Source organism: Colias philodice, chromosome 8 (assembly GCF_061535455.1).
Source record: "Colias philodice isolate Cphi_HAF_F1 chromosome 8, ilColPhil1 Martin Lab GWU primary, whole genome shotgun sequence".
NCBI lineage: Eukaryota > Metazoa > Arthropoda > Insecta > Lepidoptera > Pieridae > Colias > Colias philodice.
The window spans coordinates 2869872-2896352 of NC_143093.1; the positions used below are offsets into that span (position 1 = coordinate 2869872).

The window sequence follows — 26481 nt, forward strand, 5'->3', positions numbered from 1 at the left end:
CCGGTCTAATAGCCTATGGCCTACCTCGATAAATGGGCTATCTAACACTGAAATAATTTTTCAAATCGGACTACTGTTCCTGATATTAGCGCGTTCAAACAAACAAACTCTTCTTTTCAAAACTTTATAATATTATTAGTATAGATAAGATGGTGAACTTCGTATCACCCGTTTTGTATTTCATGTTTCTCATTGAAACCTTACCTGGACTAAGAAAAATCTTGCAAGATCAAAATCAACGAACTTAACCTAGCCGTTCTCGAGTTTTTAGCAAGACAAATGAACAGCAATAATTGATCAAATATTAAGATTTCAGTTTAAACTTAGATAAATTGATAAATTATTTAACAATAACATAAAGAATGAACATTAATTTATTAGGAATTTGGATTAAATAAAAAACAATACATTTTTTAATAATTTATTAGCATAATAGATTTTTTTATCTAACGAAGTCATATTTCTGAATCCTTATTACTTCAGGACTACATAAGTAAACAATGGAACTGTGAAAAATGTGATAGTGATCATCGATTTTTTATAACAACACCTAATATAGTTTCAACTGTTTTCCGACTACAATATAGTTTCAAATGTTTTCCGAAAGCTGAAGTAGTCCTGTTTCTAAGTTCAATGACCTCTTATTTTTCCTAAACGTCTATACAATACAATTTACAGGTACCTAGTAAAAGGAGTTGAAGAAAAATCTAGCTTCTAAATTCAGTTTCTAATAAACTTTTGGCATTGAAAATGTATTTCACAAGCTTATTTGAATATTGTACTTGACTTACTGCGTACACACCTATGCGAGTATGTTTATAAGGCTTTGTACTATTTTCTCTTTCGTCTCTTACAGATACATTATCACCCATCAATTAAATCCATTATTGCTTGGCTATTAAGGACGCTGTCACAAATCTGCGTTACTCAAATTTAGGTATCTAACGACGTAACTTTGTTCGCGGCAATATCACGCTCACGTAAACATAGCGCATTCCATTTTATAGACCATCTTCATACTTGATATTATTTTTAATTTTTGATATTATGTATTTTTATTGAAATTGATTCCAGAAGATTACTAGGAACTTTAAAAATTCATTTTGTTACTTTTATTAGTAGGTACGATCCTAATAAGTATGTTAGTATATCTATATTCAAACAACTTAAAAAAGTGTGACTATTTTACATCATTATTTCATTGAATAATAATCTATGAATTGTATACAATATCAAAGCTTTTTAAGAAATGTAGAATTATTATCATACATATGATGTTACCGGCACTGTATTAAATCCGGCATTGTATACAATTCTTAGTAAATGTATGTTATTCCGAAAAATAGTCGGAATGAAATAAATTATAGGTATTCGTCACATAACACATTACCTAGGATACTCTTAAATCTGAACTTTTCCTACGTAGCAAACACATTTGCAAGTGTGGGTAGTTTTTGGGGTAGCTATTAACCAATATGAGGTCAAAACTAAAATCCAAGATGGCGCCGACGAAAATTTTACATCTTTTCGTCATGGGTGTCATTTTCAAGGTTTTGGAGTAGCTCTTAACAAATATGAGGTCAAAACTAAAATCCAAGATGGCGCCGATGAAAATTTGACTTTTTTCGTGATGGGTGTCATTTTCATGGTTTTTGGGGTAGCTATTAACGAATATGAGGTTAAAACTAAAATCCAAGATGGCGCCGACGAAAATTTGACTTTTTTCGTGATGGGTGTCATTTTCATGGTTTTTGGGGTAGCTATTAACGAATATGAGGTTAAAACCAAAATCCAAGATGGCGCCGACGAAAATTTGACATCTTTTCGTCATAGGTGTAATTTTCTTAATAATAAAGAAGTAAACTAAAATAAAATAACAAAGATTTTCGTCGGCGCCATCTTGGATTTTATTTTTAACCTCATATTCGTTAATATCTACCCCAAAAACCATGAAAATGACACCCATAACGAAAAAAGTAAAATTTTCGTCAGCGCCATCTTGGATTATAGTTTTGACCTCATATTCGTTAACAGCTACCCCAAAAACCATGAAAATGACACCCATGATGAAAAGATTTCAAATTTTTCGTCGGCGCCATCTTGAATTTTATTTTTGACCTCAAATTGGTTAATAAACCATGAAAATGACACCCATAACGAAAAGATGTAAAATTTTCGTCGGCGCCATCTTGGATTATAATTTTGACCTCATATTCGTTAAGAGCTACCCCAAAAACCATGAAAATGACACCCATGACGAAAAGATGTAAAATTTTCGTCGGCGCCATCTTGGATTATAATTTTGACCTCATATTCGTTAATAGCTACCCCAAAAACTATGAAAATGACACCCATGACGAAAGGTTGTAAAATTTTTGTCGGCGCCATCTTGGATTATAGTTTTGACCTCATATTCGTTAATAGCTACCCCAAAAACCATGAAAATAACACCCATGACGAAAAGATGTAAAATTTTCGTTGGCGCCATATTGGATTTTAGTTTTGACCTCATATTCGTTAATAGCTACCCCAAAAACCATGAAAATGACACCCATAACGAAAAAAGTAAAATTTTCGTCAGCGCCATCTTGGATTATAGTTTTGACCTCATATTCGTTAACAGCTACCCCAAAAACCATGAAAATGACACCCATGACGAAAAGATGTAAAATTTTCGTCGGCGCCATCTTGGATTATAATTTTGACCTCATATTCGTTAATAGCTACCCCAAAAACTATGAAAATGACACCCATGACGAAAAGTTGTAAAATTTTTGTCGGCGCCATCTTGGATTATAGTTTTGACCTCATATTCGTTAATAGCTACCCCAAAAACCATGAAAATAACACCCATGACGAAAAGATGTAAAATTTTCGTTGGCGCCATATTGGATTTTAGTTTTGACCTCATATTCGTTAATAGCTACCCCAAAAACCATGAAAATGACACCCATGACGAAAAGATGTAAAATTTTCGTCAGCGCCATCTTGGATTATAATTTTGACCTCATATTCGTTAATAGCTACCCCAAAAACCATGAAAATGACACCCATGACGAAAAGATGTAAAATTTTCGTTGGCGCCATATTGGATTTTAGTTTTGACCTCATATTCGTTAATAGCTACCCCAAAAACCATGAAAATGACACCCATGATGAAAAGATGTAAAATTTTCGTCGGCGCCATCTTGGATTTTATTTTTGACCTCATATTGGTTAATAGCTACCCCAAAAACCATGAAAATGACACCCATGACGAAAAGATGGCAAATTTTCGTTGGCGCCATTTTGGATTTAAGTTTTGTCAAATTGCTTTACCCCACCAATCCGTTCAACAACACATAAAAAAAGAGAATCTCAGTCAACATAATTTTTAAAACATAATTTTAAATTACAAATAACTGGAATATGAAACTTATACAGTTTACTCTTATAAAGTATCAAATATTTCAAATCACGAAAACGACAGTATACGCACAATAATCTTTTTCTAATTCGTTTTTATTTTTGGGACGAGGAGCGATACACCCGTCCTTCCAAGAGCGCTTCTGAGCGCGGTCTGACGACCCGCGAGAGCAAAATGTATGAAGAAATCGACAAGTATTTTTAATTTAGCTTATAATTGAAATAAAATTTTGATTTAGATACAAAAAAATTATCACAATCTATAAAGGACTATATATCCCTCAATAATTTATAGGTAAGAAGATAGATTAGGCTTTTAATTTTCTTAAAAGTGTACCGTTTTAGACCCCATTTTTTTGCATTTTATGCGATCATTGTGCTGGGAAAATCGTATTTCAGTGACAATTTTGTATGACGTCGTACAATTTTTATAAGATGATCGTAGAACTGAATATATTATCTTTAAATTAAGATATTACTTTGTTCTCACGTGTAAGTGCTTTGAGTTAAAATTGTACCGTAAAATAGCGGTTTTTGTTAAAAATCTGTTATAGCACCCTTAACTTTCAAATAAATGACCTAATATACAGATTATATTAATAAACTCTCTACAAAACTGTCTAAATTTAGTTATACTTAGTTAAAATTGTACCTAAACAAAATTAGTGATATCACAGAAATCAATTTTCCAACAATCTGATATTCCAATTTTTATAATGACACCAATTTATTTAAAACAATAACAAAAAATAAAAACATTTTAGATATAACATTATAATTTTGAAGATTTTCAACAATTTTAACTATCAAATTTCCAAAAACAATTTCCTCTTAATAAAATTTTGTACACCTTTTAAAACATTTTTAATTTGTCCGACAGACAATAAATTCAAATTAAATCAACTGTTACACAACTAACGAGATAAAAACATTATTCCCGCCATCCGTGCAAACAAATAAAATTAAATAACATAATATCCTCTTGGCATTATCATTTACTCCGTTCAGAAGTCTTCAATGGCAACTTGTCAGGAGGGCTCCAACGGTGGGGCGGGGGCTACCTGTAGTTAGTTTAATTTATAATTAGTTAGCTTTTTACCTTTTTATTTAATACTAGCTTTCCGCCTGCGGCTTCGCCCGCGTTTTCAAAAAAAACCCGCATAGTTCCCGTTCCCGTGGGATTTCCGGGATAAAACCTAGCCTATGTCACTCAGAATGATGTAGCTTTCCAACAGTGAAAGAATTTTTCAAATCTGCCAAGTAGTTTCGGAGCCTATTCAATTCATACAAACAAACAAACAAACAAAAAATCAAACCTTTCCTCTTTATAATATTTGTATAGAAAAATAATATAAAGAGGAAAGGTTTGTATGTATGTATGTATGTATGGTTTTCACGCATAAACTACTGGACTGATTTTCATGAAATTTGGCACAGACAATCTTTACACCCTGAGAAAGAACATGGGCTACCTTTTATTGCGAAATATGTACCACGGGCGAAGCCAGGGCGGACCGCTAGTATTTAATAAAAATAAAAATATTACAAGTGGAAAGTAGCTTCCATACGAATATTTAATAGATTCAGTAAGCTTTTGCGTCATAAAAAGTGCTTTTGGTTTGATAGAAATTAATCCAAATTGTCCGAAGCTTGTTTATAATTAAAAGTATTTTTATGAAAATATTCTATTTGAATTAAAAATAAAATGGTGTGACAATATAACTCGTGTTTTGGACGAGTTATAAAATATGGACCTGCGAGAGCGGCGGTGTGGTGGTCTCCTGCGAGAGCTCGGCCTTGACGCGGCGCGCGATGTGCGAGCGCGTGTGCTTGCGCAAGTGGTCCTTGCGGTAGAAGCCCTTGCCGCACTCGTTGCACACGTGCCGCTTCTCGCCCGAGTGGATGATGAAGTGCAGCGTGAGTTGCTCCTTGCGCTTGAACGCCTTGAGGCACACGGAGCACACGTGCGGCCGCTCCGCGTTGTGCGACTGCTTGTGTCGCGTCAGGTGGTCCTTGCGCTTCAGCGCGGCGTTACAGATGTCGCAGATAAACCTGGAGGAACACAATATACTTAAAAAGTCTGCCTATAATCATAGACCTGCAAGGCATATATTGATTATAACACCATGCACATATTATATAGGTTAAGGCGAATGAATAAAGTGAATACCTAAGTTCCAGAAACTTGCTGTAATATTTTTTATAGAATTTCTTTCGAGTGTTTTACCTCAGTGTAAACATTTAATCCGAGATTAATTAATATTCAGAACACATGAATATATAGGTAATATACTATTTCAATGTTTTGGCTCATTTTTAATTCAAAGCTATATAAATAAATTATGTAATGAGATATGAATAACATACTTTCTTTCCATAGTATGTCCCACAAGATGCTGGTCAACCAGATCTCTCTCTGGATAGGCCATGTGACATTCAGGACAGCAGTATAGCGTACTACCATCTGAAAAAATCGTGAATTACATTGATATAAGACATAACTAAACACAAATTCAAATCATGAACGACCAAACAATACATAATAAATAATATTTCAAAACAACAACATTTCAAGTAGGTAAATAATTTAATAGCTACGAAATATAATAATTTATGTTTAAATTTAAGTATTTTTTTATGAAGAGAATTGTTACAATCCGCACATATTAAATTTAATTGCTGTGTTTCAAAATAATTTTACGAACTGCAGGCCGCTTTTAACAATTCAAATCGTTCAAATTTTGAAAAGACACGAAATAAAATATTATATACGTTTCACTTTGCGGGTCCTCACGCTCGCACATTAACAACTGCATTAACGAAAATATATGCGTCTCCTTCACAGAATACTTCTCGCTCGCACACTAGAAGCTGTACATTGCAATATATATATATCTCCCTCACCCAGAACCTCTCACTCGCACATTAAAACTGTAGTAAGTGAAATATATGCATCTCGCTCACACCATACTTCTCGCTCGCACGTTAGAAACTGTACTAAGAAACATATGCATATCTCTCTCACACAGTACCTCTCACTCGCACATTAACAACTGTAGTAAGTGAAATATATGCATCTCGCTCACACCATACTTCTCGCTCGCACGTTAGAAAATGTACTAAGAAACATATGCATATCTCTCTCACACAGTACCTCTCACTCGCACTTTAGAAAATGTACTGAGTGACATATACACGTCTCGCTCTCACGATACTTCTCGCTCACACATCAGAAACTGTACTAATAAACATACACATGTCTCTCTCACACAGTGCCTCTCACTCACACTTTAGAAAATGTACTTATTGAAATATAGGCGTCTCGCTCTCGCAGGTTGTCTCACTCGCACATTAAGAACTGTACTGACTAGTACATATTTATCTCGCTCATAGAGTTCCTCTCACTCACACTTTAAAATTTAATAATAGAATTATTACATACATATTTAAATAGTTAAATACTATTTTTAATAGTACCTAAAGCAGTTGTAATCCGTATTTCCCCTGGCTTGGGTCGTGGTTTTTTCGTTGTTACTTCTTTCTTTTTTTTCTTCTTTCTGCCATTACTGTAGTACAATGTATTTGTTATGATTGGTGCCTCGTTGGTGTTCGTGCCTTGCGTGTGCGTGCTTACGGATGCGTTTATAGCTATCGTCGTGTTCTGTACAACGACGCTATTTTCGTTATTCGGCGAAATCTGTAACACAGTTATATAGACATAACTTATTTTGATTTGATTAAACATTAACTTGGTGTATGTATATTGTATAAGCTTGAAACTTGATAAAAATATCATTACCTATAGAATGCTAAAAAAAATATATACTTATTACACTATTTTGTATCAAAAATAGCTTCGTATGACTTGGCTTTAGTAACAATCCGTCTTCTCCGAAATTACAAATACAAACAGTTTAAGTTTTTAATAAGAAATCTAAATTTTAACTATAGAAAACGTAATAATTTTCTTTTTTCCGTCGATTATCGCTACAACACAAACTACTTGTGCCAAAGTAGCGATAGCTGGTGCGGTAGTCGCAACGATAGTCGGCTGGTCGTCCCGCTTGTCGCCGGTGGAGTACTTGAGCAGGTGGTGCAGCGGCAGCGGCAGCGCGGCGAGGTAGTCCGCCACGCCGCTGCCGATCGTCTGCCACGTGGTGCCGTCGCCCACGTCTCCTATACCTGGACGATATAAAAACATGAAATATTGCAAAAATACAGACAGTATTCATGTCTATAGCGTTGCACTTATGGAAATTATCCAAGCTTAGACAGTTTAAAAATTAGAAATTGGAATCTGAATTGTGATTTTTACTTATTTCTTTCGGCTGTAGATTTAAGTAAATTCTATTATTAAACGAAAATGATGACAACTATCCGTGATACTGATAAATCAATTGGAAGAACTTATGATAGGTGATAATTATTAGTTAAATTTCTCTGAAGTGTTTTCTTGCTTTTGCTCACAAGAACGCGAAACTTCGCTACATTTGAGCTGAACTTTTTGTCTTTAAAAGCATATAACGAAGAAAGCAACGTACTTATGAACTCAGCGGGCGCAGTAACAGTGCGATCCTGCCGGCCATCCTGCTTGAGCGCGCGGGCGAGCGCCGCGGCCTCCTTGGGCTCGTGCAGCACAACCAGCAGCTGCTGCGTGCCCTGCTGCAGCGGCGCCTGCGTCACTGCCGACATCGCACTACAGTCAACTATTAAACACCACTCTATTATTATGACTACTAGTGAACACATAATAAATTTAATTTGAATAAAATTATTTGAAAAGGAAAATATATAAGAAATTATAGTTTTGTGCACTAAATTAATGTAATTTAGGTACGCAATGAATACGTTTATGAGTAGAGAAAATTAACAGTATCTTGTAAAATAAACTACACATCGCCATAATTATGACTGTTAGCGGCATAAATGTAATGAAAATAATATGTTACCCTGTTGCTGCATCATGGTGGCCATGATGTCGTGCTGCAGGTCGTCGCGGTAGTCCCGCTTGTCGCGCTCGCCCTTTAGCGGCTCTTCGGCCGGCACGTACTGCGCGCCGTACGCGATGTTGCCCACGTTCACTGTGGACGACGACGTGATCGTCTGGTACTTCACTCCTATGGCACCCCGCAAAAACAATAGGGTTATATTATGTTTTGTGTCTGTGAACGTGAGGATGAATCTAATTTGATTGTTTTTTTTTTTTGTTAATGACGAGATCTGATAACGGCAAAAGTTACGGTTTGATTATCTATGCCGCTTTAATGTCTAAACCACGAAACCGATATTGATCAAATTCATTCATGTATACTTCGATAAATTCCATTGAAAGCATATATATGTGACACACGTAGGTACTTATAGGTATTATTTTATAGGTACTTATAACATAGACTAGGTACTTTAAAGTGAATACTTGTAAAATATAAAATAATAATATATGAGAGAGAGAGAGAGATAGAGCTCACCAGCGGGCATGGTGCCGATGCCGGTGAGGGTGACGGCGCCCTGCTGCGGCGCGCTCATGACCACGACGCTGTCGCCCTGGCGGAACTTCATGGCGTCGACGGGCAGGCCGGCGGCCGGCGCCACGGCGAACTGCACTCCGCCGGCCTGTGCCTGGTAGCGAGGCTCCTGCGCCACGCCGCCTGCCGACCCGCTGCTCTCGTAGCCGAACTTGGCCGCGAACTGCTGGATGGTGGGCAGCGCGGCTCCCGACGGGATGTGTCCCGTGAATGGAGCGAAATTCATTGTGGCACTCTGAAAACGCGAGCATCGTGAACGCAGCGTGCACTCGCGAAATAACACAAGAAGGGTGTTGCCCCATAGGGCGATCAACCCCCGCCATTCTGCCTCACCCCAATCGCATTTCTAAACGCTTTATTTTTACGCGCTCCCACACCATCGTTCGTCCCCACGACGCCCCAGGCGTTCGCGAGCTCGTGGCGGGTCGGTTGCGAAATAAGGTGGCATGCTTACCTTACTGGGTCCCCGGTGGTGAATTTAAACATCGTTTTAATACTTGTTCATAGTTGTAATATCGTAGAACAGGGATGGCGGGGTGCGCGGCCGCGATGCGCAGAGCAGGGCGCAGGCGCGCGAAGGGCTCGGCCGCCCTCACTAGGCGAGGGACTGCCTCCCGACACCAACGTGTGCGAGGGGTCTGCGGCTCGAGACGAGAACTCAATGGACGGTGAGGGGATGGGAAATAATGTCCACCCCTTGCTGTCATGCATGAGGTGGCTGCAACCCCGTGCCTGACCTATACTTGTAACTTAGCTTTCGTAAACAATGCGTGAACCAAATCGAAACTTATATCTATCTAAAAGCTGCGAAGTGCGAATTTGTACTTATAAAGTTACTTTATGTAAGCTAGCACTAACGTTCGCAGCAAATGACTTTTATTTTGCGCTAACTCTAATAAATTTACAGTGCATTTACACTTGTTTTGGGATATACTTTAACGTTCTCTGTTTTAATGAACGTTTTTGTGCTTTTAATAGAAATTACTAGTCAGCGATTTATACCTAATAATGCCGCTTTATTCATTCATGTGCCTTATGCATAATAATTTGTTCGGGGCCTGACATATCCATACTAATATTATAAATGCGAAAGTAACTCTGTCTGTCTGTCTGTTACTCAATCACGCCTAAACTACTGAACCAATTTGCATGAAATTTGGTATGGAGATATTTTGATACCCGAGAAAGGACATAGGCATAGACATATTTTATTGCGAAATATGTACCACGGGCGAAGCCGGGGTGGACCTCTAGTTATTAATAACTCAGGCCCCGGAATCACAGACACAATAGAAAATCTATTGTGTCGTGGACCGATCGGGCCGTTCGGGGCTCAATGGGTTAAGTTATAAAGAAATATTTTTTAGACATCAGTTTACATTTTTAAACCTACTTTTCATGATAAACTACGTAAGGGGTCCTCTTACTTCGGAGCCCCGCGGGTTGATACGGCATATAACGCGGTAACGGTCTTCCTGTAGATGTAAAATTTTTTATGATTCAAAAAATCTACCTAGTTATATTTTGTAGTTTTTTTTTCAATTCTACAATAAAAAAAATTATAAATAAAAAACAAATTTACTATTTTGGGTGAATTTTGGCATACTGAAAGTTTATATCTACAATTACAAAAAACGTAAAGTTTTGTTTTTAATTTTCATTAAAGCATAAATTTTAATAGCGGTTAGGATACGAATACTTTTTCGCAAGTAATAATTAATATAATATGTACTTCAAATATGAGACTTAAAAAAATATCATATTACGGGCTAAGCTTACGGGGTATAGAAAATATGAAAGACATGTTAAAAAATCAGTAACTTTATTCTTTAATCTCATCATTAATAAATAAGTTTTCATACAAAAAGTACAAAGTGAACTCAGTTAAGTCAAGTTCGACGCGCCTTAATATTATAATACTTGAAACTACGTAATTTTAAAATGAAGTAAAAAAATAATCTTAACTGGTAAACATATAAAGGTACTAAAATATTCGATTTCGGCAAATTTTGTAAAATCAATTCGACACTTTAAAATTAGTTCTAATGGAATTTCGCTAAAATAATTAACAAATTCTGATCTATTCAAGTACAACTAGTAACTACAGAATAATACTAAAATGTACAACTTATATTAGAGTAACGAGATATTTCAGTACGTTAGAGCACCTCCGGTCGTTAGTAAGAAGCGGTTACCTTACAACGAATTGTCATCCTAACTTATGCTAAGTACAAAAATATAATTCAAAATGAATATACACCGTGTTAAAGCTGTTTGTGATGATTTGTGTTGCATCGGCGCACGAGTGACCCGCGGCACTCCCGGCGCTAGTTCGCAACATTTGGGAAGCCAAGCAACTCAATATTGGCTTATTAAAAGAAAGTTGCATTTAGCATGTAGGCAAGAAGCATTAGATTCATGATTTTGTATGACGTTCTCTCAAATAATGTTCCTTGTAGAAATAAACCGTTTGTGTGCGCTGAACTTCCTACCACTATTTATAAAACAATTTATTGTGATGATAACATTTAAAAATTAGGTGTTGTAAAATTGTTATATTTATGATAATTATTATTATATACAAACGCAATCGTCAACATTAGCAACTTGAAGTGATATCACAGTAATATCCTAATATGTACACTTTACATAAAATGGAGAATACATATGAGGTGTTTGTGGATCAAACGATATTTTTAACTAAAGAGTACATGCAAGACATGTACAATATACAACAAACATGTACTTTGTAAAAAAACTTGTAACATAATTTGCAAAATATTTTATAATCAATACATTCAGCCAGACGCTTAATAACCGAACTTGATTTAATATCTTATTATATTTAAAAATTCTTTCAGTTATTACTTAAACAGTGACGAAGGGCACCGAATAGGTATAAAATAAAATAAAAATCCATATCCAAAAGCAATCTTGTGGCAAAACACTAAAATGGAATAAATGAACGACGCATGTGTTATGTTATCCTGCTGTACTTCAATGGTAAGAGCAAATTTCAGGTATTTTACCCTTTTAGAATTTCGCCACAGAACTACGTTTTTAAGAAATTAAAAAAAATTAGCACTTCAACAATGATTTGCTTAAATTGAAAGTATAATAATGTAATTATTCGGGTAATTTTATTTATTTTATTGCTGTTTTCATTTGATTTCTTTTCTTTGTAGCCTATGGGCTATGCATTATGATGCATATTAGATGGGCTGAATCGTTTAAAATAATAATTTGCCGAAGAAAAGCAAATTCTACAACAAAAAACTGTTTGGATCTAAGTGGACGGATAACTATTAGTACTATTATGGTTAATTTATTAAGCAATAAGGTTCAGGTAATTATTGGATAATTGTGCATGTTCTAGCAATTACACAATTATATAAACACTATGATTATTATACTATTAACTATATTTATTGCTTTCGATACGACTTACGCGAATACAGAAATACTTGCTCCGTTATAAGGACTAAAGTAAAATAGCATTCAGACTATAAAAATCACTGGTATTATATAATATTATCGATTGATTTATCTAATTAATTCGATTGTTTTTTTTACTGTCAGAATTGACGATCCGAAAAGACTATCCATTAACAATTAATTTAATGACTTATAATCGATTAGATAAGCTTTTACCCTAAGCAATTCTTGACCAAATTGAAATGTATTCGTACGATAAAATTGGAATCGATTACAATAAAAATCTGTGTGATATGTCTAATATGAACTTGTGCGATGGCAAACAATCTACATTCTTACGACTACACGGTCAAGTAGAGCCATAGAAACGAACATGATGGTCCCTCTTCACAATGGACAGCGTTGGCCCAACAAATGATTGTCGATAATTGCCGCCATTACGGCGATGGTGAAGCATCTACAATGACGGCCGATCATAGACATAGGTCCTCTACACTATCGTGATTGACTCTACTCGCCCAACGCTGCCCATTGTGTAGAGGGCACATGACAAACACTTTTACAAGTTCCGACATGTGCTCTCAATCTAAGTGATTCAAATCCGATAACTTATCTCTAAGTATGTACAAATAACTTATCAATTTTACACAAGTGTTCATGGTTACGAAGGCTTAACAATTAATTAATTTTATAAAGAGACCTATACTAATTGGAGTATTTATTTTGTCCTTAAAGCGATTTCATTTCAACTTGTATTACCGTGACATTTCATCGGTGGTTGTTGATTTAGATTTGTTTCCCCGTTTGGGAATTTCGGAGGATTTGTGCAGACTCTTTTCTAGGAAAGCAAGTAATTTGAATGATAGGTAGTGGGTATTCCGACGAGTAGTGCGTGTGTATCCCGTTAGGTGCAAGCGGTGTTGCGGGTGCCGCTCGCGCCGACGTTGTCATCTTCGCTGTCTATTATATCTGCAAAGGAAAATATAGTTTAGAACATTTAGCTAATAATTGGTACTGTTTACAATAATTAATAAATTATTTGCTTTGCAACGCTTTCATAGCGTCAAAAAGATCTGTACATGAATTCATAACGCGCCACAAAAAAACGTCAACCAGTTTTTTTCGCGTTTTGATCGTTTATGTCAATCTCTCTATAGTGCCTAATATTATTGCAGCACATTTCCATAACAACGAATCACTACTATTTTTAGTATTTACTAACCAGTGGCATCCAAGTGTCACGTGTGTTGCGCGAGCAGCGCGTCGAGCTGCGACTCGCTGCTGGAGGCCCCGGAGCCCCCGGCGCCCCCGGAGCCCCCGGCGCTGGGGCTCGGGGCCCCGCGGGCCTGCGCCGCCGCCAGCGACGACATCACGTGCTGCGGGATGTTTATTTGTACTGGCACTTGCATGTTCGAGCTGGTGGGCACCTGGAGAACGTCATTTCATTAGTTATGTTATAATAAAGTATTAGTATTATTTTACTAATTTGTGAAAAAAGTAAGATAATAATTATTAGTATATCTACAAAATCATCATCTTCACTGGTCACTCTTTTTCAACAATATAGATTGTGAAGGTGGTGATTATTTATGCATATTTCAAATTACTCTCGTTAAAGAAGATGATAATCTATTGAAAAACTTAAATAACTGACAATTTCATAATAATGTTATATGTACTAACGTGTATAGTGATCTCCGGCAAGAGCGTGTGGTTGGCGGGCGGCTGGGTTGCGGGCTTGATGTCGAAGGGCTCGCCGCTAGCCTCGTCCCGGGCGCGCTTGGTCTCGTGCGAGCGCGTGTGCTTGCGCAAGTGGTCCTTGCGGTAGAAGCCCTTGCCGCACTCGCCGCACAGCTCGCTCTTGACGCCCGAGTGGATGACCACGTGCAGGTTGAGGTGCTCGCGCCGCTTGAAGCCCTTGCCGCACACGCCGCACACGTAGGGCCGCTCGGGGTTGTGGCCCAGCTTGTGCCGCTCGAGGTGCTCCTTGCGCTTGAGGCCGGCGCCGCAGATGCCGCAGATGAAGCGGCGCTCGATCTTGTGCACGGCGAGGTGGCTCTCGAGCTGCTCCTTGTCGGGGTAGGCCAGCTGGCACTCGGGGCAGCAGAAGATGGGCGAGCCGTCGGCGGCCGTGGCGATGATCACCTGCCCGGGCTTGGGCCGCGCCGCGCCACTCGACTTCTTCTTGTACTTCTTCTTCTTCTTCGCGCCGCCCGACCCCGCGCCGCCGACTGAACACATATATTCATATTAGGCATGGCAAATATTTTACTGATATTTATACTTTACTAGCGGTCCGACCCGGCTTCACCCGTGGTACATATTTACTTTTTCTCTCCATAAGAACCATTCTCGTACTTCAAGGGATATAATAAAAAAAGAATTATCGAAATCGGTCCACCAGTTCATGCGTAATGCCGTGACCAAGGGAAATAGGGATTCATTTTTATATATAGAGATGTAACTAGAATGAAAAATAGAGATAGAGAGATTGATATAACTAGCTTGTCTTGTTTATAATATGTTAAGCAGTGGCAGATTTGTATAGGTTGGCACACGTAAAAGTAAGTATTGCAAATGCCACACTAATGTCAACATAGTCAACACTAATTTTAGCCACTTAACAAATGTTTCATATACAAAATACCATCTGTTATTTACTGTATTAATTAATTCCTTTTCCTCAACTAACAATTGAACCATCGCTTTTATAACAAAAAAAATACCTTCTTCCATGGAAACATCAGTATTATCCTTCTTATCTTCCGCCTGAATGTTGATGGGAGTGAGTTCCACCTCGATGCTCTCCATCTTTTTAGCGTCCGCAGGATTAAGCCGTAAGAACTGTTGTAGTGATACGGGCAGCGCTTGGGTTTGCTGCAATATCATTTATTACTTGTAATAAACATAAAATGTGGTTTCTATTGTAAGTTTACATTATGTTATATTTTCGGATATTAAGCCATGTTTAAGTGCATTTTAAATACGTATTTTTTTATTATTGCGGCTATAAGATTAAGATGATAATATCGGATAGAAATCATCACACCTTATTATTGAATATCTCATTTAATTAAATTTGTATGTTACCTAATTTCAACAGTTAACTCAAATTTAACATACTGTTAGTGTCATTAACCAAGATAATTCCGTAAAATTAAACAAGACAAAGCTGATAGAAGATTTGAACGTATAAAACACCACATATCGAAAACAGGAGGCATAAACAAGGCATTACGAGAACTAAAAGAGGAAAAGATTTGGATCCCAAAAATGAAAAACAAATTTAACAAACAAATCACAAGGAGACAACCAGTCCTCAAGATTGCTACAGACTATTATCGGACTCTATACTCTACCGAAGACATTCAACTAAATAGCAACTTAAGCCTCGAAGACTGTACAGAAGACATCCCACAAATTCTTGAAAGCGAAGTTCAACATGCAGTAAAATCCCAGAAGAATGATAAAGCACCAGGATTAGACAACATCACTAACGAAATGATGAAAGCTACACTACCGGAAACATCAAAAAGACTAACTAAGCTTTTCAATAACATCCTGAACACTGAATACATCCCCATACAGTGGACATCAACTACCATTACTCTCATTCACAAAAAAGGAGACAGATCTGAAATAGGTAACTATCGCCCAATTAGCCTGATGTCGAACGTATATAAAGTGTTCTCGAAGATACTGCTTAGCCGTATTACCAAAAAGCTCGACGAAGAACAACCGAGGGAACAAGCAGGGTTTAGAGCAGGATACTCTACAGCGGATCATATTCATGTGGTGAAACAGTTGATCGAGAAAAGTCATGAATACAACTATCGACTATACATGGCATTTGTGGACTACAACAAGGCATTTGATTCACTGGAACACCAATCTATATGGGAAGCTTTGAAGAATCAAGGAATAAACAATAAATATATAAGGATCATACAGAATATATACAAAAACAGCACAGGCAGAGTAAAACTGGAAACCGAAGGTGAAGTATTCCCTATAAAGCGAGGCGTGAGACAGGGAGACCCACTCTCACCAAAACTTTTCTCCTCAGTATTAGAGGGAATCTTTAGAAAATTAGACTGGGATAACTTCGGCATAAACATTAACGGAACAAATTTAAATCATCTCAGATTTGCTGATGATATCATACTCATATCTGATAACCCTGAAAACCTTCAAACCATGCTTCTTCAACTGGCACAAGAAAGCAAAAAAGTGGGACTATCGATCAACTATGGAAAAACCAAAATTATAGCAAATAGAGTGCGAACCCCAATTACAATAGAAGATAAGTTAATTGAATATGTCAATTCCTATATCTATTTAGGCCAACTAATAGCTTTCAGCGACCAGATGGAACATGAAGTTGAGAGACGCGTTGCCCATTCTTGGAAAAGATTCTGGTCGCTGAAAGAAATATTTAAAAATACACAGTACAACATCACAATTAAAAGAAAACTATTTAACACCTGCATTTTGCCAATACTAACTTATGGTTGTCAAACTTGGGCTAAAACAAAAAAGCATGACACAAAATTGGTAACATGCCAACGAGCTATGGAGAGGAGTATACTAGGTTATACAAAAAAACATAGAAAAAGAGCTTTAGATATAAGAAATATAACAAAACTAGAAGATGTTGTGAAAAAGACAAGGATTCTTAAATGGAGGTGGGTAGGGCATATGCTCAGAGAAAAGGGAAACCGATGGACAAGGGTGATAACCGAATGGACTCCCAGGGTGGATGCTAAAAGAAAAAGAGGAAGACAAAGAAAAAGGTGGTCGGATGAGATAAGGAGAGTGGCAGGGCCGCTCTGGCTACGGAAGGCGAAAGAACGTGGCGAGTGGAAGAAGTTGGAAGAGGCCTTTGTGTCACAAGGACACGCCAACACACACAAAGCAATTTAATTTTAGTTAATAAGTAAAAATGTAACCTGTATTGGCAATAAAGGCTATAAATAAATAAATAAATAAATAGTGTCATTAAACCGGCATGAAGTAGTGATAAAATAAAAATAAGTTCATATTATTTTATAGTGTTACTAGATTTCCGCCCGCGGCTTCGCCCGCGTTTTCAAAGGAAAACCCGCATAGTTCGCGTTCCCGTGGGATTTCCGGGATAAAACCTTATGTGTTAATCCAAGTTACCCTCTATATGTGTGCTAAATTTCATTGTAATCGGTTCAGTAGTTTTTACGTGAAAGAGTAACAAACATCCATACATCCATACTTACAAACTTTCGCCTTTATAATAGTATTAAGATATATGGTTACCTGTGGAGGCAGCGTGTTGAGATACTTGACGAGGTCCTGCTGCGAGCTGGACAGCTGCCACGGCATGCCGTCGCTGTTCTCTGTGCCTTGCGAGTCCTCCTGCTCACAAACATAATAGTTTTAATTAGTCATGAACGAATGGGATTGACCGCCTCCTTGGTACAATGGTTGACGCGTGAGCGTAACACCGAGAGGTCCTGGGTTCGATTCCCGGTGGAGACGAAGAAAAAAAACTTCTCGGTCTGGCGGGACACAGAAGGCTGATCACCTACTTGTCCCTAAAGAAAATCGATCAGTGAAACAGATGTATAATGCATCTGCCCCTTACCCCACTAGGGGACATGGGACTTCACATACATGAACGAATGGGATAATTAGAACATTATAAATATTCTTTTTCACACAAGTTTACAATTTTGCACAATAATTTAAATTGCACTACATTTCTTTGCATAAACTATTACTTCTCTATTCAAATTTAAATGTAATTTTTATGTCCCCTGGGTGTGTATAAACTGTAATAAATTAGCAAAACAAAGAACAAAAATTTGATAAATCAATCATCGGGACACAAACTCACATCATCATTGTCCTCACACTCCTCCTCCTTGATGATGATATCGGCTACATCATTATTGTTGTTATTATTCGTCGTGTTGTTGTTCATCACCTGCTTCACGTCCTCACCGTTGCTTATCACTATTTGTTGGTTTTGAGTTATGAACACCTGTAATAAAAACATAATTAAAGTTTATAAAAAACTATTTGATGAGAATAAGATTTTATTTAGTATGTCTTATTTTTACAAGTGCAAAAAATGTTTGACCTCTTGCAAAGTTTATTAGCGATAGCTGTGCTTTTAACATTCTATTAGTATAAAATATTATCTGCTTGCAAACCTGTTTATTTAAGATTATAAGTCACAATGTTTTACAAAAATCTAAAGACTACAAAACTGAATATAAAAAAATGCTCAAACAGTGAAGGTAATTTAATCGTAGCGATTTCAACATTCTATTAGTAGGTATAAAATATTATCAGCTTGCAAACCTGTTAAGTTAAGATTATAAGTCACAATATTTAGCAAAAATCTACAGACTACAAAACTGAATATAAAAAAAATGCTCAAACAGTGAAGGTAATTTAATCGTTCAGTGAAATAAATGTATAAAAGCTATACCTGATGCTGCATAGGCTGCTGCGCCTGTTCCTTATTGTCCTGGCTCTGCATCAGCTGCTGCATGTCTTGCGGAATGGCGGTTACCATCTGCAAGCCTGGCGGAACACCAGATTATTAGCAACACAATCGATCTTTTAACGTGATAACGTTTTTAAAATCGTTTTAGTCGGGTGACATGTTCAGAAACTTGTGTCACACCAAAACCTCACGAGCGCGATCGCAGGTATAACGAGAGAGAGACGGACCGATCTCCCGTCTCATCTCGAGCGCTGCCGACGTTATAAGACGTTATCACGTAAACATCTCGATCGTAAACCTACTTTACAAACAACCAATTTTTTTTATCAGGTTATATAGGAGTACCTATTTTCTACTTTTAATTTTATTAGGTTAATGCTAGGATACAAAACAGTACGGATAAACATTGAATGAATTCAAGTGAAATATGAGCATGGTAAATTAAAAAGTACAATAGGAGGATACACTATTGGAGAATCTAGACAATGTTTTAGTTAAAACACATCAATACAAAACACAACACAACATTGCTAAATGGTATGGTTTCGTTAAGTGCTATTAATAATTGTGACTACATTCATCATCATATTTGTTTCCACTACATGGAACAAGTACTGGTAGCAAGAATTAAAATAGCATTTTTGAAGACGAGGAAATATTTGCATATTTGTCAGTGGGTTTAGTTGATAATATTTACTCATATACTTTTAAATTTAAATAATTGATAATGTAGTAGTGATATATATAAAACATAATCAAGCAAAATGCATATTTAACATGTATGACAGTGAAATACATGCAGTTAGCATTTCACTACAAACAAATAACATACACAGTTATAAACAACACATACACAATAATTAACATGAAGTTAATTTATTCACCTGGTCTTATCCTGAATGTACCTGAACAATGGAATAAAGGGGTTACATTTTTATTTTTAATACCTAGTACCATTTTATGTATTAACTACTACTTGTTACTTTTAAAAAGTATAAACAATTAATATAGTTAAGGTATAGATTAAATAACAGTTTAGTCAAGCATGATATACATCTCAGTCTACATAACACAATATTATTTATACATAATATTATAAAGCTTAAAGTACTTTGTTATTTATATACATTCCAGCCATTTCAATATTAGCACCGCAAAGTGAAGCATTTATCATTATATAATATACATAAATTTTACAATTCATATAAAATATACAGTAATTACAGTAATATAAATATATTTTGCAATAATAAAATGTAATGAAAGACCTAATTATTTGACATAAAAGATTAGTTGTTAATGATAAAACATAACAACAAACCTTCAGGTAGTGAATTTCCCAGTAGTTGGATGCCATCATTTGCTTCAGGCGAATATGCTACTGTAAGTACTGTGCCACCTGGAGACAATTACATAAATATATTTAGTTAATATAAAATAATAAATACATACTTTCAAATTAAGAATTTAAGTCTTGTTCATTTTGATTCAATACCTACATCATGTTTAGATTTTTTCCTTATATTTATCTTACCTATGTCTTTAATCAATAAGGAATATTTACGAGCACCACTTTATACACAAAAAAGTTCACTAAGCAATCTTACTAAGATTCTTCAATTTACATTAAATTGAAATTTATATTTAAATTAAAATTTTCACAAGAAAATGAATCTATTCACCAAGGAATTGGTATGATTTTAAATAATTAAATCAGCTCTAATGGCTCACCTTGCTGAAAACCTTGTATAGGGATTTGCATCTGATATTTAGGTTGTTGTTGCTGTATTAAGTTTGGACTTAACACCTGTATCTGCACTGTTGGTTGAGGGTCACCTAAAAACAAAAATTAAAATTTATACATATAATATACACTTTATACATAAAAACCAATATATAAAGGTTAGGAGCATGTAACTACATGAACATTTTTTTAAAATTGCAAACAGATCTGAAGAGCTTAACTAATAAGGTTCTTTCAAACACAGTTAAATAACTGGAGGAAGCACAAAGGTCATTGACCTTTGACATCTGTGAAGATGTTCAAAGATGGTGGAAATACTTCTAAAAGTAGTAATACATATTAAGTAGTGAAGTAGTAAATATTATTGATTCTGAAATCTGAGTCTCAAATTATTAAATAGTTAGTTCACTTAGCAAATACATGAATTTGAATCTGAATTGTTGCATTATAGGTTTTTAATGACAAAAAGATATACCTGGTTTAGCACCAGGCAGGGCTATGGGCACGGATATGATCTGTGGTGTGGCCTGCAGCGCCGAGCCGTCCAGTGTGCGGAGGTACTGCACACCCTCGCCCATGTTCCCTCCACCTACCATACCAACTACCTGGAAATATTGAAAATATCTATATATATAAAACTCAAAGGTGACTGATATAGTGATCTATCAACGCACAGCCCAAACCGATGGACGAATCGGGTTGAAATTTGGCATGCAGGTACCTACCTGCATGCCAAATTGCAAATTGCATTGCATGCCAAAGTTAGGATGTAGGCATCCGCTAAGAAAGGATTTCCCGAAATTCTTGCGGGAACGGGGAAAAACTGGGATGCACGTACAAAGTCGTGGGCGGAAGCTAGTCATATAATAAAATGCATGCTTTGTACACGAAAAGTATTTATGTATTTATGTACAAGTAGTGTGTATATTCCTAGAGGTTGGATAACTCTTGCCATTGTTTGTCTAGTGAAAGTTCATTACATTCATGTTTAGGTGATTTTCCACTAGATATATTTATATGTCTGGCTCAATATACAAAATACAAATGTATAATTATATTAATAAGTAATTGTTAAATATAAGTTCTGCATAAGTAATTTTTTCATGCATAGACAAAGCACAAAAAAAAATTGGCGTTTTAATATAATCTATTTGTGATGTATACACACTAACTTATTGGTATGCAGATTTTTTTTTAATACTCTCATTTTATAGATTCTGCAATTCAAAATATACCTGATAAACTACTCTGTAATATCAACCATTTTAGTAACAAGGTAATTGGCTAATACCTGAGATAGCTGTGATCCATTATTAGTATTTTGTTGTAACTTTGTGACGGGCAACTGTCCGTTTGTGGTCACAAAGTGTGTACCAGCCCCCATGGCTGAGAATGCTGCAAAATTCATCTCCGAGTCTTCCTCACTGGTGGATTGAGAAATAAAAATTTACAGTATTCAAGAAATGGATAAGACCTATTGAATACAAGTTACATATTGCATTATTGTAGTAACCAGATTAATAATAGTCATATCTAAACATATAATATATATTCAAGTATTAACTTTGAAATAGATGATGCATTGATATAAAAAAATACACTAGTTTTCTATTATAATACATAATACTAACAAAGTAAATTCACTTATTTCTACAAACAATTTCCATCGACCCTAATAACAAAATAATTAACATCATATTCAAAAAGTTGTATAAATGCTACAAAGAATATTTGCATACCAAGAGGCATCATCTTGTGTAGGCATTTTCTGCATATCACACATAATGCATCCAATTATGAGCCGCCGTAGCGGGAGGAGAAAAATAATAAGCTGTGTCCCACTTGTCTGCTTCACAAAGTGTACCCCCACGAGAATATCCCACCACTAGCACACAGGGATCACACTGGGATCCATGGTAGGGCACACACCACTGCTGACTACCAAACTATACACACTGGAGCCGAAACGACGGTGAATGGCGAAAGATCATCGCGAGAATACGAAAGTGGGTTAAAGAAAGTTTTTGTACGAGCTCAATACTCAACCGGTTGGCTAGTTAGTTATACGCACACAGTTGGACTGTATATGTTCAAGCTAACATGATCCTCACTTTCTCTTTGCTGTACTTTCACAAGACGTAGTGAGGTGTGGTTGTGGTTCAATAAATGTAGGAAGCGTGGAGTTGAGTAATCTTGTTACATGTATACGTGTTTATTAAGCTAATTTTTCGCATACATTCAATTTGTATTGTTTTCATATCAGTATAAAAAATATGTTCATGTAGATGAATTTGTCAAAATATTATTTATCTATAAATAGTAGAATGATATTAAATATGTATTCATATTTTATTCTGCAAAGTGAAAGGATCAACCAATATTGTTACATTGTAAACTTAGGTTTGACTAGAATGTGTTTTGACCTTGTATTAAAATATTGAGAACTTTATAAAATATTAATAGGTATGTATTATCAAACATAATATCAATGTTTAAATTCAAGGTTTCACTACAAATTTTTATATAGGTACAGGGTTTTAAATATAAGGAAAGCACAGGAAATATGTGCAAAACACAATACTAAAGTGGATATAGAGGCTAAACTGTACATTATAGGGCGTGGAGTTGAGAGTCGTAATTTTTTTTGTGGTTAGCTATTGTCCTATGGAACCTAAATCTGAAATTTCACAGCGCGAAAACTTTTTGTTTTTGAGTCACGAATTTTTGAAAATCGGAAAATTTTACTCCATTTTATCTTTGAAACGCGAACTTACTGTTATGACAGTGTCAAATTGACCTACAGCGATTGTCAAACGCGTTTCATTTCAGGTAAAACATTTCTATCTAACAAAAAAAATATTATAATTTAAATTTTATTTATGAAATTTGTATATTTTTTAACAACAACATTAAAAATAATTATTATTAAGTATAGTTTTTGTAAAATAGATTAAATAAAATAAAATTATTAATATTCGCAATTTATAATTTAACAAAAATATTAATCGAAGTGTCTAGTCGTCCGCTAAACGGATGAATAAAATAAATTAGTCGTCCGATTACCGGATGAATAAAATAATTTAATCGTCCGATTATTCGGATTACTAGATAACCTTTTAACACTAAAGCTAGTTGGGTTGGACTAAAGCAAAGGGGGCGCAGGACTTTTGATGGAGTTGGTGTCATTTTAACACCTACTTATTTATTATTGTTTTATCGTAAAGATAACGCTAATATAAGCATGTTTTATAGGAACACCCGCGAAGCGGGGCTCCGTCGACGCGCAAAAAAAAATCTAGTTTAGGTTAGGTTAGCCGTTAGGTTAGGTTAGGTTAGGTTTCTTTAAAAAAAAAACTACACAGAAATAGGAGCCCCGCGAAGCGGGGCTCCGTCGACACGCAAAAAAAAATCAAGTTAGGTTAGGTTAGGTTAGGTTTCTTAAAAAAAAAAACTACACAGAAATAGGAGCCCCGCTTCGCGGGGCTCCGTCGACGCGCAAAAAAAAATCTAGTTTAGGTTAGGTTAGCCGTTAGGTTAGGTTAGGTTAGGTTTCTTTAAAAAAAAAACTACACAGAAATAGGAGCCCCGCAAAGCGGGGCTCCGTCGACGCGCAAAAAAAAATCAAATACCTACGTGTGCCCTCCTCCCATGTCTATTACATGTCTATTACATTAAATCTGTCATATTTCAAATCAAAGAGCTAATGCAATATTACTAGTATTGAAAACTATTATTGTAAAGTAATAATTAATATTAATTGCTTCAGATCAATGTGGAACTGGAAAAAAATACCTAAAGCAAAGGGGGCGCAGGACTTAGAAAATTTTTTATGGAGTTGGTATCATTATAACACCTATTTATTATTGTTTTATCGTAAAGATTACGCTAATAAAAGCATGTTTTGTTGGGGCAACTTTTCTCTAAACTTGATAATTACCAAGATACATGACGGATTGTAAAATGTAAATTTTTTCAATGATGGAATATTATGTATTCAATATTAAGCTGCGAAAGTCCGAATCTAGCTAAAAAACGTTACGCTAAAATAAGCATTGCATTATCATAAGACTTGCCACAGAACCGAAGCTGTCAACCCCGAATTCCACGTGGTCTTGTCTGCCCTACCCCTAGAGTGTATGTAAAAAGCCGGAGGCGCGGAGGGAGAGCAGCCTTCGCCCGCCGTGACAAAGCTCGGGAGCCGTGCGGAGCGGAGCGGCTGAGGCTGGTCGCCGAAGGCGACCAATAAGCTGAAGCTGCGAAGTGGAGTACGGGCGACCGTGCTTTGTCACGCAAGGGCGGAAGGGCTGCACTTCCCGTAGCGCCGGAGCTAAGGCAGTGTCTGAGACAATATAAAAAAGACATGAGGAGATAGGGAAAGGGTTAGGTTAGGTTTTATCATCAATCTTTGAGGGTGAATATCTCGGCCATTTTTTATTTTAGAGAAAAAGTTTTTTTTATAAAACATGCTTATTTTAGCGTTTTGAATAAAAATTATGTATTTTATGATTCCTATACAATTTTCACTTTAGATCAAAAATTTTCTAAGTCCTTACTTTGCGCCCCCTTTGCTTTAGGCGGACCAAAACTTAATTTGTAAATATCTCGAAAACTATTAATTTTCGCGCCCCCCCCTTTACAGGGGAAGTTCCTAGTACCCACCCCCCCTCTCTCCACCCCCCACTACCCCCAAATTCCACGCCCTATAATGTACAGTTTTACCGATATAGACAAAGAAAAAGTGTGAATGGGCAATAAGTTACGCAATTACATTGACATGTTAAAACTCTCAATATAAATTTTTAATTCAGAAGTTTTGTTTTGGTTCACATGGTGGTGGGCGGATCATTTTGATACAAGGTCATTCACCCCTACCAACCTACCAATTCCTTTGGCCCGATTGAGTATCCATCACGACACGCATCCCCACCAAGATGCGGGATCCCCTCCATATGCCTACGATAAACCAAATCGCACTCCCGCTCCCGACTCCTTCCACCACCGCCAGGGAAATCGCGAGAGGAGGGGTTGTGCGGCCCTCTCGGTCTCGCGCGGCACTCTCGCGGTAACATTCAGGGACGGCCACGCGCCCCGTCTAACGGTATAACAATGTACCGCTTTCGAAATAAGGTCACGGATATTCACACGATAAACATATAACATTATCAAACTACATACCTTGTACTACAAAAATCGAGATCTCAAAATCGTTTAATATCCATAAATTTTAATACCACTGTGCATCAAAGTATCACTAAAATTCACGTAAACATCATTCCCTCTCTTTACAACAAATGTACGTCGCCATTAGGGTTGCCAACCGTACTATAATATATAGTATTGTACTATATTTCGGGTCTGCGTACTATATACTGTTGAAAACATATATAGTACGCAAAAATACTATATTTTCAACACCGACAATGTTACAAACAAATCCTTCATTAAAAAAAAATAAGAACGCGCCTTTTAATTGTTAAGATGGCTAAGTCATATAACCTATTGCGCATATACCAGTGGCGAGAAGAAAGAAACAGAAGTACATAGTGTATCATCACTACATAGTATAAAACAAAGTCGCTTTATCTGTCCCTATGTCCCTTTGTATGCTTAAATCTTTGAAACTACGCAACGGAATTTAATGCGGTTTTTTTTAATAGATAGAGTAATTCAAGAGGAAGGTTTATATGTTTAATAACATCCATTAAATAGTGGAGAAGTACTGTTATTTTTGAGGTTTCTAATGTGATGTCGTAAATAATTACATTTTTTCCGCTAACATTGCAAACGCAGGCTGAACCCTACGAGTTTTATCAAAATAATGTACTAAAGTATTGTACACATTGAAAAGGTCTACAGAAAAGTCCGTGATGGTATATGTCTATCTC

At 36.3% G+C, this 26481-nt stretch overlaps 2 protein-coding genes across 4 annotated transcripts; both read right to left on the reverse strand.

Moving 5' to 3' along the window:
* Nucleotides 1-3970: 3970 nt before the first annotated feature.
* On the reverse strand, nt 3971-9161 carry LOC149486386 (uncharacterized). The gene is made up of 8 exons (XM_089697992.1): nt 8874-9161; nt 8355-8522; nt 7947-8111; nt 7409-7587; nt 6883-7102; nt 5773-5869; nt 5160-5457; nt 3971-4466 (listed from the first exon to the last, which is right to left on the reverse strand). The coding sequence occupies exons 1-8, from the start codon at nt 9154-9156 to the stop codon at nt 4434-4436; spliced, it is 1443 nt and encodes a 480-aa protein (XP_089554118.1). The 5' UTR covers nt 9157-9161; the 3' UTR covers nt 3971-4433.
* A 1574-nt stretch (nt 9162-10735) lies between these two features.
* On the reverse strand, nt 10736-25917 carry LOC149486387 (uncharacterized). Of its 3 annotated transcripts, none has more exons than XM_089698036.1 (13): nt 25772-25917; nt 21888-22020; nt 21072-21201; nt 20584-20688; nt 20174-20251; nt 19737-19757; nt 18835-18929; nt 18235-18381; nt 17655-17753; nt 15092-15242; nt 14049-14596; nt 13588-13792; nt 10736-13334 (listed from the first exon to the last, which is right to left on the reverse strand). In XM_089698036.1, the coding sequence occupies exons 2-12, from the start codon at nt 22002-22004 to the stop codon at nt 13604-13606; spliced, it is 1680 nt and encodes a 559-aa protein (XP_089554162.1). In that variant the 5' UTR covers nt 22005-22020; nt 25772-25917; the 3' UTR covers nt 10736-13334; nt 13588-13603. The 3 variants fall into 3 exon arrangements, with proteins under 3 accessions (XP_089554162.1, XP_089554160.1, XP_089554161.1); XM_089698034.1 differs by lacking the exon at nt 25772-25917 and adding an exon at nt 22336-22940; XM_089698035.1 differs by lacking the exons at nt 19737-19757; nt 25772-25917 and adding an exon at nt 22336-22935.
* Nucleotides 25918-26481: the final 564 nt, after the last annotated feature.

Excerpts from the sequence above, each read along its gene's own strand:
- LOC149486386 (XM_089697992.1), bottom strand. The coding sequence starts at position 9,156 with ATGAATTTCGCTCCATTCACGGGACACATCCCGTCGGGAGCCGCGCTG. Across the intron at positions 7,103-7,408 it reads CTATCGCTACTTTGGCACAA|ATTTCGCCGAATAACGAAAA; the intron begins GTAGTTTGTGTT and ends ACTGTGTTACAG. Across the intron at positions 4,467-5,159 it reads CCACACCGCCGCTCTCGCAG|GTAGCCCCCGCCCCACCGTT; the intron begins GTCCATATTTTA and ends AACTAACTACAG.
- LOC149486387 (XM_089698034.1), bottom strand. The coding sequence starts at position 22,379 with ATGTGTGATATGCAGAAAATGCCTACACAAGATGATGCCTCTTG. Across the intron at positions 21,202-21,887 it reads ATGGATCACAGCTATCTCAG|GTAGTTGGTATGGTAGGTGG; the intron begins GTATTAGCCAAT and ends CAATATTTCCAG. Across the intron at positions 14,597-15,091 it reads TGATGTTTCCATGGAAGAAG|TCGGCGGCGCGGGGTCGGGC; the intron begins GTATTTTTTTTG and ends ATATGTGTTCAG.